General features: G+C 41.6%; 1 protein-coding gene across 1 annotated transcript; it reads right to left on the bottom strand.

The window, feature by feature from the left end:
- Positions 1 to 343: 343 nt before the first annotated feature.
- LOC145096223 (uncharacterized) lies at positions 344 to 1835 on the bottom strand. The gene is made up of 3 exons (XM_079033983.1): positions 1360 to 1835; positions 829 to 1055; positions 344 to 762 (listed from the first exon to the last, which is right to left on the bottom strand). Exons 1-3 carry the CDS (start codon positions 1833 to 1835, stop codon positions 344 to 346), a joined length of 1122 nt encoding a protein of 373 aa, XP_078890109.1.
- Positions 1836 to 14864: the final 13029 nt, after the last annotated feature.

Below are 14864 nucleotides of genomic sequence, written 5' to 3'. Positions count from 1 at the left end.
GATAATCAATGCACATCTTGTGTGACCCATCCTTCTTTTTCACAAACAGGAAACGAGCTCCTCACAGGGAATTGCTCGGATGGATGAACCCTCGGTTTGGCAGCTCCTGAAGCTATGTAGATAACTCCTGCATCTCCGATGGTGCCAACCGGTATGGTGCCTTCGCTTTCGAAGCGGCATCCGACACCGAATCAATGCGAAACTCCACCTACCTCTCTGGAGGCACTCCTGGTAACTCTTCGGGAAAGACATCCTGAAATTCCTGTACAACCAGCACACTGCCCACATCAGTCGTGGTCTCAACCCTCGTAACTGAGATATAGGCCAGAAATCCCATACATCCCTACTGCAAAAATCTCCTAGCTCTCGCATCCGAACATAGAGTTGGCCCCTGCGAGGCCCTCTCACCATGTATAACCAGTTCTCCCCCACTTGTGGTTTGAACCCTCACTAACTGTCGCTCGCAATCGATCATGGCCCCGCTGGCCCCCAACCAGTCGATCCCAACAATCACCTTTAGTCCCGGCAATAGTATCGGAAATAGATTGACACGAAACCTCTCTCCAAGCACATTCATGACACAATCTCGATACACCCTCATAGCACTCACGGTGCGGTCATCTACAATCTTCACTGCGAACAGGGAATCCAGAATCCCCGGCTCATCCCGAAATTTCTTGCTAAGTGCAAGAGACACAAATGATTGGGTAGCTCCCGAATCGAATAAAACGTGAGCTGACATACCATTGAACAAAAAGGTCCCTATACAAGCACAATGTATAGATAAGCAATGCAATAAATATATAGTAGAAAAGAGTAAATACATACTAGCCACAATATCTGGCTCTGCCTGAGCCTCCTCGGTAGTAAAGTGGAATGCGTAGCTCCTCACTGTTGGAACATCGGCCTTAGTAGGGAGGCCATATGTGATCCTCAATGTGGCTTGCGCAGGCGCCGCCACTGCTCCACTCCCTCCCTGCAACCTCGGACAATCGGCCCACTTGTGGCCGGTATGGTGGCAGCGAAAACAAATCAAGCCCTTCTTGGGGTAATCCCTGATCATATAGCTCGATTGGCCATAAGCATAGCATCCCAAGCCTGCCGTCCGACAAGCCCCACTGTGCAGTTTACCGCACTTGGCACAGCAACCATGGCTGTGCTGGCCCCAACTAGATGAATCCGAGGTCTTTGGCTTTTTTAGCCTGACCTACTGCTGTCTGGACCTGCTCAGGCTTCTGCGTGCTGCGGATGTACAACTCCATCTCCCGCTCATGGGCCTTCTCCACCATCTCATTTAGGGTTTTGCACCATGTGAAACTCACAAACTCCCAAATATCATCCCTCAGCATGGAATGATACCTCGTCCTCCTTATGTCCTCATCGGTAGCATATTGTGGAATAAAAAATGCTCGTTCCCGAAACTTTGCAGTGATCTCCACCATAGTCTCGGTGGTCTGCTGAAGGTCATGAAGCTCCCTCACAAGTCGTTGCACCTCAATCGGTGGTGCAAACTCAAAATCAAACTGTCTAACGAACTCGGCACATGTCATCTCAGCCACATCGGCTGCTCCCACCTGACTAGTCACCTTGCCCCACCAGCCTCGGGCTTTGTCTCTTAGCATACATGAAGCAAAACCCACCTTTGCCACATCGGGGCAAGAACTCGTGCACTGGGCGTTCTCTATATCCGCCACCCAACGTCGGCTGACAATGGGGTCCCTGAGCCCGTAAAACTCTGGCGCTCCACACTCCTTCAACTCCCGGAACGAGGGAGTTCGGGTCCCGACCTGGCCCGCAGCAATCTCGGCTCTGAATACCATGGGCCTCTCCTCCATAATCTCCCTCATACATGGATCTCCCTCATAATCACAAAATCCATGTATAATATGTTTTCAAAAATCATATCAATTACAACTTTTATATCAAAACATCATAGTGTCCCATAAAATTCCTGAGAGAGAGTGCATGCTGCGCCATCAAACCTTGCTCTTGCCCTTGGGCTCAGATGTACTTGAAAAAAATCCACGAACTGTAAGCTAATTCTTAGTGAGTTCCCCAGAGCATAACCCACATACAACCACATAACACATAACATATTAGCTATAAACACTGCATATATAACTACATAAGCCATGCATACAACAATTAAGGATGCTGTGGGCTCGTCCCTAAGGTCTTACTCCAGGATGTCATGGGCTCCCCACAAGGCCTTACACTTAAGTGCCATGGGCTCTCCCATGGTCTTTGATAGGAAAGCCATGAACTCCCCACATGGTCTTACATCCAAGTGTCATGGACTTTCCCATGGTCTTTGTTGAGAGAAAAACTTGAGAAACACACTTGAACAAACGTTAGAACAAGTTTATATTGCGGAATTTAAAGTTTAACTTAAAGGATCATAAAGCTCAACAATAATAAAAGTTAGAGTTAGATAGTTAGATGATTAGATGCGAAAATATAAATTGCAACAAGTATTATATCAAGTATACACTTAAGTTGATTCTTATCAAGGAATGCAATCAGACCATGTTAGTAAGTGAGTTCAAACTTAGTGGTTAAGTCAAGATTGACTTGCTCCGAAGGAGAGATTTAGATCTGTTATATTCAGATTATGTTTAGTAGAGTTTAAAGAGTAATAAGGAGATGGGAGAGTAAGTTATAAATTTCAAGAGATATGAGATTCAAGATGCGTAGATGTGTAATCATTCAGAAAGAGAGAACTCCTTTTTATAGAGTCTTAAAGATTAGAAAGGTCCTATTTGTTTAAAGTTGCCATGAAAGGCACATTGGATAAAAGATAGTACATTTAGAAAAAAAGATAAAAGACTAATACTAAGTGCTGATGACGATGACTGTGGTTGTGGTACTTGACTGCGGATGAGAGATTGGTTGCAGATAAGGGAGAGGTTGTGGTTTGGATTAAGTTAAAGAAGGTCACTTCTATGTTTCAACAATTCCCCCCTATGTGACCTCTTCAACTTCGCTTTATTTTTCAAGCTTTAGGAACTTGATGAGAATCCACCAGAACTTTGTTACTTGTCCAATCCAAGTGATTTTTCTTGAAATCTCAAACTTGACTTCAGCAATTGTGTGTTTTGACTTATAAACTGTAGTTTGAGTTAGTTCAAGTTGCTTCTGAGTGAGACGATGCATGGCAGTCATAGGAATGAAATATTTAATTTCATCATTTTTGCGTTTGAAAATGACTCCAAGATCTGGAAAGTTTGTTGCTCCAAGAGATCTTTCTTGAAAACCTTCAGTCAACATTGGGGCTGGATCAAGAGGTGGAAGGTTAAACTTCTGAGCAAGTGCGATGTGAATGTCTGCATCAATTTTTGCGAAATCACAAACAGTTTCTCTCAGAAACATGCTGGCCCTTTCAAATTCAATTTTCATCTTGGGATTCTTCTCTAACTTGTTATGAAATACCCTTGCTATCAGAAAGACTTCCTCAGGGTTCATACAGGGAAAATCAGCTTGGGTTCAGACATAGTCCTGATTTCTTTTGGTGAGAGTGTACTGGATGAAATCTGCTTTCATGAATTTTCGAGGCTTGAAATTCTTGACTGCAGTGGGCCTGTCATTTGACCATATTTTCTCAACTGTAGACCCATGCTTGGCATAGAATCTGTTGAGTCTTTCAAATTCTAAGGGCAACCTCTTATCATCGGAAAGATTGCGGTTAAAAGATTCGAATACTGTGAAGTATTTTGCATTGGGAGAGATGGGAATGTCCCAATAACTGTCATGAGGGGGTTCTGCATATGTGAGGTAAGGCTTGTAATCGTCATCAAGTAATTTTCTGTTTGGATTGACCCAGGAGTTGATGAGGGATTCATCCATTATGATGTCAAAGACGTTTTCCCTCCAGATAAACTCAACAAATTTAGCTGATTTCCAGTCAGCTTTCTTCTGTTTGGTTGCGGGTGAGTCGAAGGAGTGTTCAGATGTCATATGAGAGGCTAAGTTTTTGAAATGGGGGGGGGGGGGAGTCACCAGTCGCTTGGGAGAGGGATGAGATTCTTGAATTGTTTGTTGTTGTGGTGGTGCCTGATGGATTGGACTCTTTTGAGGAGAGGGAACAAGTGTTTTCTTTTGTGGATATGGTTGCGCTGAAGGTTGTGGAGTAAGAACTTTTTCTTGAATGATGGGACGCTGATGACTAAGATTTGTTTGGATAGGAGAGTTTAGATGTTGGTGCGGATGAGAATGTTGATGAGAGATGCGATTCGAGTCTTGGTCTTCCCTTCCCCCTTTTGAGGAAGGAGCATTTGGTAATTTCTCAAGCCATTGCTGACGATCATCAATCTTAACACACACTTCGTTGAATTGAGCTTTGAGTACATCAGCAAATTGTTGATTGTTTGGAATTGCGGTGTTGAAAAGTAGTTTATGGATCTCCTTGGTGAGTTGTAGAATTTCCTTGCCATGAAAGTTGGATGGTAAAAAACGACGTAAGTTGTTGATGGTTGACTGCAGGACTGAAATGGTGGACTCATACACATTATGTGTTTCTTCGACAAGCTTCCTTGATTGAGTTGATTGATCCGCAATTATCGATTGAAGTTCGGACTTGATTGTGGATACCTTTGAGATGAGTCGCTATGCAGTTGCCAAAAATTGCTGATGATCAGCTTTGCAGTTGGTATCTAAGGCTCGAATACCCATTTCAACTTTAAGAGAGATTCTCTCTGCAGCAAGGTGTTCTCTAGCTTTAAGTCATTCAACGCGGTCAATGAGGGACTGCGGTCCAGGCAAGTCCTCCGATTGCGGTTGAGTAGATTTCACCGCAACTAAGATCTAATCAACTTTGTCTTGCAACCTCAAGAATTCTTTTCTCGAGACGGCTAACTTCTTTTTTTTCTTCTTCTTCTCCTTAGGCTTAGAGGTTGAGTGCTGAGAACCGCTTGATTCTTCTTCTTCATAAAAAATGATGAGATCATCAGAGGGATCAGGGTGGTTTACCTCATTTATGTAGATGTCGTCAAAACCGAAGGTTGGCCCAAAATTAACTTCAATCTCAATTTTGTTATTTTGTGATTCTCTAACAGTTTGAGTTGGAGGGGGCTGAGATGGATCTGCACCACCAGGAATGGACTGAGTATTGCAGATTGTCTCAGCCATTGCGGACACCTAATCCTGGATCTTTAGAATTGTGTTTTCGGTGTTTGCATTGTTGATTGCATCAGCCCCATACTTGGCCTTAGTTAGAATTTACTGCTGCTTTTGTTGAAGTTTCTTGGTTTGTTGATCTTTCCTTGCTTGAAATGCCCTACATAAAGCGACATACTTCTTGGCTTCAGATTCAATGGTTGGTTTGTAATGTCCCCAAGAATTATCAGACTCATTACCGTCAATTCCTTGAAAATGCACCAAGGTGTCCCTCGGGTTCACGGATCCTTGCACATTTGTGCTCACCGTGCCTAAACCACATGTATTAGATGTAAGTAGAGTAGGATTTCCGGAGCTTCCTCGGTCTCCTTGACCCGTGGTCAAGTTTGGCCTTGGCTCCATTCTGGCATAGGCTGAAGAATTGCCTTGCAGTTGGGAAGGTGTATCGAGTGTTTGGATTACAAGATCTAGAATGGAGCGCAACTCATGTTCCTCAAAGAAATGAAGTCTAGAAGCCTTGGAGACCTTAGGGCGAGAAGGGACAATTAAATCCTCTTGGGATTTAGCAGGGGGTGAGTCTCCATGTTTGGATGAAACAGACACACTTGCTGCGCCTGAGTAGTTATGAAGGGTTGAAACAAATGGGTCTGTGGCAACCCCAAGGACTACCAGAGCCTTTTGAGAGACTACGGTATCTGTTCGGTCACACATTTGGCTAGAGGTGGGTTTCGTTTTTCTTCTCTTGAGAACAAGAATTGGTACCGAGTCACTATCAGACTCATCACATATATTCACTGCATGAATGGGATTGGATTCATCAGCTGAACACACAACATGACTAATTTTTCATTTCTTGGAGGGTTCTACTTTCTTGGATGCTTTACTTTTCATGGATGTTTCACCCTTTTTGGGTGTTGCATATTTCCTTGCCTTGCTGCGGGGGCCTTTATTGGATTTAACCACCTGTTTGAGCCTTTTGGCTAAGGGAAGATTGCATAAAGTTGTAGAAGATGGAGCTGCGGAACGCTCTAGTTGATTGGGTACTGTAGAGGCTAAAATGTTCTAACTGGGTAGAGGTGCGGTAGAAAGGTATGGGTCAATACCTTCCATAGCCTCTATATGATCTATGACTTCTTTGGTCTCAAGTCCAACAATAGTCAAAATATGAATGGGTAAGCGTTTAATAGGTCCAAAATAGATTGATCTTTAGAAGGTGCGTACTTTTTAAGGTAACGAGTGACGAAGAAGTTGATGTCGTTCCCCATGCTGATCTTAGCGGCATGATGAAGATCAGAGATGCAGAGAGACCAGAACGTTGCAAAAGTTAGCTCGGTTGGGTTTTCATTTGGAGTCTCCTTAGGGATGTATTGGAGAACATCATCCCATAGGATTTGACCGTAGTTGACATCGTTGCCTATGAATATGCTCCATACTAACTCGAGTAATTTGAGGCCCATGTTGTCAGTGCCTCCGGTTCTCCTTGATAGACTGCAGATCACAAAATGGCACACGAACTTCCATACCGCTGGGAGTTGATTCTTCTTGAACTCGTCAATGCCCTTGATCTTCTTCTATTATCCCATCTGGTAAAGTGTAGAGATGATGTCTGTCACACTTGGTGAGATGAATTTGGTAGAGGGATGTACCAATAGATTGATTGCAGTGAGAAGCTTGTCTTTGTTCGAGAAGCTTGTCTTTGTTCGAGATGAATAAAGAATCATCCACCAAGTTCAGGTGAGCTTCTTGTAGATTGTTGAGGGGTTAATATGCTGAAAAAACACATTTGAACAATGTCGAGATGGAACAACATCAGTTAATGAGTTGAATGGTCAAAATAGTAGATGATTGGAGATGAACTTGATCATGAGACGGATGGGGTCATTGTAAGCAGAATGATCATCAAATACTGCCGTAAAATTGCTAGATGCAATTGAAGGCGATTGGTTCCTTACACCAGAGTCGGAACCAGTTGGTTGAACAGATGTAGATGCCTTCGATTGTTTCCTTGAGATGCCTGATTTTACCAGTTTTGTAAAAGTTGAAGAACTTGCAGAAAAAGTTTGAAGTGCAAGAGGGTGAAGAAGATGAAGTTCGTCTTAGAGGGTTCAGAAGGCGTAAAGCTTTCTTGAGGAAGAAAAAAGGGTTTATATGGGGGCAGATCTCAAACCATTGTTTTTACCCTAAAGAAATCTGTTAAAGGCAAAAAAAACTTTTTATTTAATTAAGAAAATCATTATTAGCCACAAAAGCATTAACAAAAAGTTTTTTTTATTTATTTTACAAAAATGTGGCATTTAATGAAATGTCAGGCCCAAAGTCCCACGTCTGAAGAACGTGTGGTGAGGGGCGATAGTCCGTTGAATAAAGGTGGAATTTGGAAAAGATAGTTTAAAGAAAAAGATTTCTTTTATGGGAAACTGTTTTATTTTGGCATCACACCTAAAATAGGTCTAACAAAAGGTTTATTTGAAAAGAGGAACTGAAACGGTAATGTGCTACACAACGAATGTTTTTCTTATTTATTGAAAGATCATTAAATAGAACACAATGTTTCAAGAATTTATGAAGTAGTTGAAAGTTCAATCAATGTGATTGTGGATTGATCACTCATTGCGGATTAAGACATCATTATGGATGGATTCATCCTTGCAGTAGATTGTTAGATGACTGCAGTAGAAGAAACTGAGAGAAACACTTGAACAAAATCAGAAATAACAAACAATAAGGACCTTTGAAATATAGGTATCATATGGAATTGCGGTACATAACATATACTGTGGTACATAAGATGTACTGCGGTACATAAAGTCTACTACAACTATGTATGATAGATATATTAACTAGGACCGCAATGTTGACCAAGTATGGTCTGCAGTACCTATCAATTCAAAAGAATTGTGGGTTCAGATTCATCATTCCTAACATTTTGTAAGAAACTGTTGGGTTTTGTAGAGTCTAGTGCCTTTGTGAATACATCAGCAATCACTTCATGAGTGTTAACAAAAATTAGTTCAAGGTTACCTTTCAGAATGTGGTCTTTAATGAAGTGATATCATAGTTCAATATGCTTCGTCTTAGTGTGATGAATAGGATTATGGGAGATCGCTATTGCACTCTCTGAGTCACAGTAAATTGGTATCCACAACATCCTGTATCCGTAGTCCATAAGTTGTGTTTTCATCCACAAGACTTGTAAACAATAGCTGGCTGCGGCCACATAATCATCTTCTGTGGTAGACAGTGAGACACAACTTTGTTTCCTTGATGACCAACTGAGGTGCTTTTTCTATCCAGTCTACATCCAACATGAACCACATCAGTGAATGCTTATAGGCTGAAGTCATTCCCTGCGGAATACCAGAGGCCAAGAGCTTTGCTACCCTTTAAGTATCTGAGAATTTGCTTAGCTGTGGTCAGATGTGATACTTTTGGATCGGCCTGGTACCTTGCGCATACGCCTTGTTGCAAAGACACTATCTGGTCTACTTGCATTGAGGTACATCAACGAGCCAATTATTCCTCTATAAGTTTTGTGGTCAACTGATTCTTCATAAGGATCAATATATATCTTATATCCGAAGGCCATAGGAACCTTGGCTGAGGAATAGTTGTCCATTGAGTATTTCTTCAGCAGTTCAGAGGTGTATTTCTCCTGATGGATGAATATCCCTTGAGGGACCTGTTTTATTTGAATTCCTAGAAAGAAGTTAATCTCTCTGTTCATGCTCATTTGAAATTTGTTGGTCATGAGCATTGCAAATCCATCCACCATACCCTAATCTGTAGATTCGAAGATGATATCATCCACATATATTTGTACAAGCATAAGGTAATTACCGTTCTCTTTTCTAAATAAAGTGGGATCAATCACTCCTCTTTTATATCCAGAAGTGACAAGAAACTCTGATAGAGTCTCATACCATGCCCTTGGTGCTTGCTTTAGACCATAAACTGTTTTCTCAAGCTTGTAGCAGTGGTCTGGGAGTTCATTACATTCGAAGCCTAGAGGTTGTTAAAGATAAACCTCCTCTTTTAATTCACCATTTAGGAAGGCACTCTTTACATCCATTTGATGTACTATGATGTTTTTGTGAGCTGCATACGCTAAGAAGATGCGTATGGCCTCCATTCTCGCTACAAGGGCATATGTTTCGTCATAATAAACACCTTCAAGTTGACTATACCCCTTGGCAACTAGTCTTGTCTTGTTCCTGATGACCGCACCAGATTCATCTAACTTATTCTTGTACACCCATCTAGTACCAACAATAGTGTGACCTTGCGGCTTTGGACTGAGTTGCCACACCTTGTTTCCTTCAAATTCTGCCTGCTCTTCTTGCATTGCTGCTATCCAGTCAAGCTCCATTAAAGCTTCTTTGATCGTCCGGGGCTCGACTGAGGACATAAACGCTGCATAGTGACAGTGATCAGATAAAATCTTTTGAAAATTGAGTTTGGATGCCTGCTGATGGGTTTCCTATGATTTGACCCAATGGGTGGTTCTTTCTCCATACGTGTAGACGGGGTTGCAGATGGTCAGTGGCTGCGGTAGAAGGAATGTCTTCAATATCAGAAGACTCTGCAGTTGAAGACGACCGTTCCCCCTAGACTTGAGAGCAGCCCGCAGAATTATCTTGGACTGTTGGAGCGTTATCAACATTTTCTTGAGCAATAAAAAAAGGTTCCCTCTGAATTACGGATGGGAGTTCCCCTTGAACCTGAGAAGGTTCCCCTAGATTGCGGATGGGAGAGTGATAACCCTTGGGTCGGTTCTTGTGTCAATTTTCTCTATATTTTCATCATCTGAGTCCAAAGAGACATTTGAGGGATGAGATCCTCTGCGGAGAGGAACTGGAGCTACACTTCAAGCACTGGAAGGTAGATGGTTGTCACCTGAACTGGAGATGAACTTTCCCCCTCAACCGGCGAGGTGGAAGTATTGAGTGATACTTTATCTGATAGAGTATGGCCAGAGACTTTGGGATGTTGCTGCTGAGCTTCCGGGGACACAAGAACTTCGGATAACTTAGCAGTCTCTATAGGGTCAAAGAGATCATCATAGTGTACTTCAACTATGTTCAATGGATCCGGAGAAGCAGGAATATCACTTTCCAGGATTGCTTTGGTTTTGAATGATGGAGCAGTGTTGCGGACATAATAGTCATCGAATTTGACGTCGAAGCTTTTGACTATTAGTCTCGTGCGTCTAATGAGAACCCTATAGGCTACCTTGTTTGTTGAGTAGCTAAGAAAGATGCCTTCATCAGACTTCGGTGCAAATTTGTTAAGATGATATTTGTTGTTGATCACAAAACATCTACACCCATAGATGTAGAAGAATCAGACATTGGGTTTGCAGTTGTTAAGGCCTTCATATGGAGTTTTGCTGAGACGCTTACACACAATGCTTCTTTGCACAAAGCATGTTGTGGCCACTGCTTCGGCCCAGAAGTAAAGAGGAAGTTTGGCAAAGTTGAGCATAGATCTGGCTGCTTCCACCAGAGTTTGGTTTCTTCGCTATACTACTCCACTCTGTTGCGGTGTGTAAGGAGCTGAGAAATTGTGACCGATACCATTTGAAACGAAGAAATTGTTTAATAAATGATTGGTGAACTTGGTTCCATTATCACTACGGATGCGACGTACTGGCAACTTGATCTGCAGTTCAATCTCCATGATAAAATTGATCAGCACCTGCGGTGTTTTTGACTTGAGTCTCAGAAAGAAAACCCATGTGAAACGAGTAAAATCATCCACTATAACCAATATGTATTTCTTGTGATGAAGACCGGCTACGGTAGACGGCCCATAGAGATCAATATGTAAAAGTTCCAGTGCTTCAGAAATTGAAGAATCAATCACCATCGGATGACTTGCTTTGGACTGTTTTCCACATTCACAGGCTGGGTAGAGGGTATGATCGTGATATTTCAGAATGGGGAGCCCTCGAACGAGTTCACCGGTAACCAGGTTGTTGATATAGCGAAAGTTGAGATAAGCTAGCTTGCGATGCTATAGCCAGCTAACTTCTGATACTGCTTTGGATAGGAAGCATAGCTGCGGTTTCCCTATGATCAGAGAAATGACCAAAGGATACATGGTACCTTCGGATTTGGATTTGATCAAGCAAATACTTCTATCACTTGTCATTACATAGCATAATTCACTATCAAATTCAACCCGATGGCCTGCCTTACATAGTTGGCCAACACTGATGAGATTGTGTTTAAGATCTTCCACATAAGCGACCTTTTGGATAGAGAAATTCTCAGTTGTAAGAACACCATAACCTCAGATTATCCCATTCGCGTTGTTGCCGAATGTGAATTTTCCACCGTTGCAAATTGGCCTGAAATCCCGAAGGTACTCCAACCTTCCAGTTATGTGCAAGGAGCAGACACTGTCGATTAACCATTCTTCTTCTTGTTCCTCCTTGCACATAGCTTGAGAATTACATGGTTAATTTGGGCACCCAAACGAGTTTGGAGCCTGGGGTAATTGATGATTTTCTAATTGATGCATGAGCCGAGGTTGCAGGGGCAGGTTTCGTGTCAACTTTTAGGCCTAGTCCTGGGTATTTGTGAATTAATGGAGTGTTGTGAGATTTAGAAAATTTACGAGGTTTTTGAAAAGAACGAGATTTGACATGAGATGAGGATGTGCAAAAATTTTGTCATTTACCTTGACACTTTGCTTGGTCAGCGGTCTGGGTGAAGAAGTAGGTATGTGACCAGTCCGAGAGAAGTGAGATCTCACCGTGGTGCTATTGGGATTTGAAAAAGTATGTTTTGCAGGAGTGGGAGCACGTGTAGTGTTTTGGAAAGTGATTTCTTAAAACTTTGATGTGATTTTAAAAGTGTTGGATTTGGTAAAATCCCCTTCCATTTTGGGTCATCTGAGGAATAGATTTGAAACCATTGCTTCGAAAAGACTTTACTTTCTTTTGGGTTGTGTCAGATGTTTTTGAAATCGTTTTAAAAACTGTACATTCCCTTTTGTGTGTTTTCTTGATTGAAGAATTTTTTGAAAAGTAATTTGAAAAAACAAGCTTTTCTGGACTCTTAGATTTTGAAAATTTGACTTGTTTTTTATTTTTAGAAAAGATTTCCCAGTTTTTTCCATGGGATTGAATTTCCTCTTTGAAAGCCAATTTAGCCTCGGTTTTTGGAGAACCGCAATCATTGATGTTCAGCTATGGTTTCCTGGAAACCTTTGAGGACTTGATTTATCCGAACTAGAGGGTTCAGTGTTTTGGGAGCATTGACTCACTTCAAAGTTTTCTATGGGTATTTCATAATGAATTGGCTGAATGGTCACAGTTCTCTTGACTATGGTCTGTGGTAAGGAAGATTGAACTACCGCGGTGTAAGTCTGTGTTGAAACTTTTGTGGGACACTTGATGTTAGGCTGATGGACAAACTATGGTTCATGACTGTAGTGAGAGACACTGCGGTCTAAGGGCAGAGTTGGAAAATCCATTGAGACTTCGGGTCCTTCCACAAAAATTTCTCATCAACAACTGATGATGTCGAGAATTGGGATAAATTGTGTCACATATAGGAGTTTGATAACTTGAGTGACCCGAAAATTCATCGCACAATTATTACTCAGATTATGAAGTCTATCGAAGTGAGCTCTGATGTCTTCGAGAAAGGTTTTGTTATTGAATGGGAATTTAAATTCCCGGTCAGGAGGGACATAGGGACGTTCCTTGTTAAATCAGGGTGATGAGTCCTTCGCGGTAGTGTACCCATTAGACCAACCCCAATTGTATGTGTTGTCCACGGTTCCATTATTTACAAGGTTCTCAATAGCTTCACTTTCATTAAAGAGTTTTTCTATTAAAAGATTTAAACGTACAATTTCACTCTGACCTAAATCTATTTGGTTCAAAGCTATTTCTAACTGTGTTTCGCTCAACATTATTGCATCTTTCTAACACTAAGTCCTTTTCTAACATAGCTACTTTGAGTTTTTTGTTTTCCAGTCGTCCTCTTACGTGAAACATTTCTTGGGATGCTATGTTCTTCTCATCTAGAGCTTTGTTATAGTATGTAAGGACGACAACACACATGTCATTAAGATTGTCTATGAAGGGATGACAGTCATGCATGCTATAATTTAGAGTCTGAATCATAAGTTTTACCTGTGCGATGATGCTTAGAGTCCCATCCTTTGCCATGTAGCAGTAGTTCTTTTCCAGCTTTGTAGACCCATCCTCATCCACAGTTGCCACATGCCAATCTTGACTTTTCCCTTGAAGTTGCTGATGTCTTCATCCTCATCTCCCGATGACCAAACTTGATGGTCCCTTTTCACATGGGCTACATATGCCCTTACTTTCTCACTTTCCTCCAATTCTTGAGCCATTCTAAGATAGAATGATCTATCTTTCACCACATTAGATTTGCAGTCTTTGGAAAAGTGGTTCTCCTTGTTGCACTTGTGACATATTACAACATCACTTTTATCTTCTGAAGAGGTACCAGAGTCAGTTGAATTGGTGGGCTTTGGTGCCTCTTTGGGTTGAGTGTTCTGAGGTTGCAGAGATGGGTGAGTGCCTTTGGAGAAACGGGAATGATTGTTTTGAGGATTGAAGTTGTGGTTGAAGGGAGGTTTGTTGAACTGCTGATTTTTACAAAAAGAAGAGGGTGGTAGCCGGTTGAATTGTTGGCTAATAAGAGAAATTGCATTATGGAATTCTTCTTCATCATCATACTCCAAGTCAGCTTTGTATGACTGCGAAGAATTGTCATACGAGGGAGAGTCAGATTGAGTATGTGGTGCTTGTGCTATGAGAGAATGTGGTCCTCTGAAGTCAGCACAATCCTTGAGTATGGTAGATTCTTGTGCTTGCAATTCACCATAGATATTGTAAAGAGATAAAGAATGGATATTTCTATCTCCCTGGACTATCCTCTTAGTAGTCGTCCAGTGTCTTCCTAAACCGTTGAGAAATTGAAGATTTGTCTCATGGTTGCTTCGAACCGTGCCAACATTAGATAACTTAGTGACAATCATATTGAATATTTTGAAGGAGCCTTCCAAATTTTCACCAACATGAGCTTTGAAATTGTTGAACTCATTGAGTGCGGTTGTGAGCTTCTTATCTTAAGCTTGTTCTGTACCCTCATATAAGTTCTTGAGAACATACCAGATCTCTTTTGCTGATTTACAGTTTATGATAATGTTGAAGTTTTCGGGAGCAACTCCACAGGAAATCTCATTAAAAACAATAGTGTCATTTTCCAATTTGATGAGATCATCTTTGGTGGGACGATTCAGTGCTGGTTGACCTCCTCCTAGCTTGGCTGTGGCGCCGTCAGATTGAACTGGTGTAAGAACAGGGACATGTGGCCCTTCTTCTACATATCTCCATACATCTCTTCCAAGTCTCCTTAAGTATCTCTCCATCCTCTAAGACCAGAGATGATATTCGTTTGCCACCAATATTAGAGCTCTATTAGAACCACCAACACTGTTGTAAACATTAAGAGATACGGCTTGTGCCATATTTCCTTGTTTTGAAAATAATTTTTTTGTTTTAAGAAATGAGCTTCAGTGGTATAGAAGGCTTTTTGAAAATCAGAGTTTTGCCTCAAAAGGCAACCACTTTGGCTCTGATACCAATTGTTAGAACAAGTTTTGTCACACCCCAAAACCAAGAACGGCGGAAATGTTCAGGGGTGGAGGACGTCATGTGAAGTATCATAACAGTGTAAAGTAGTAAACAAGCAACAACATCATCCATT

Source organism: Lactuca serriola, chromosome 3, assembly GCF_051521515.1.
Source record: "Lactuca serriola cultivar US96UC23 chromosome 3, Lser_US96UC23_V15, whole genome shotgun sequence".
In the NCBI taxonomy this organism is placed as follows: domain Eukaryota; kingdom Viridiplantae; phylum Streptophyta; class Magnoliopsida; order Asterales; family Asteraceae; genus Lactuca; species Lactuca serriola.
Note: the sequence above shows the minus strand (reverse complement) of the source record. Positions and strands in the feature narration are given on the sequence as shown.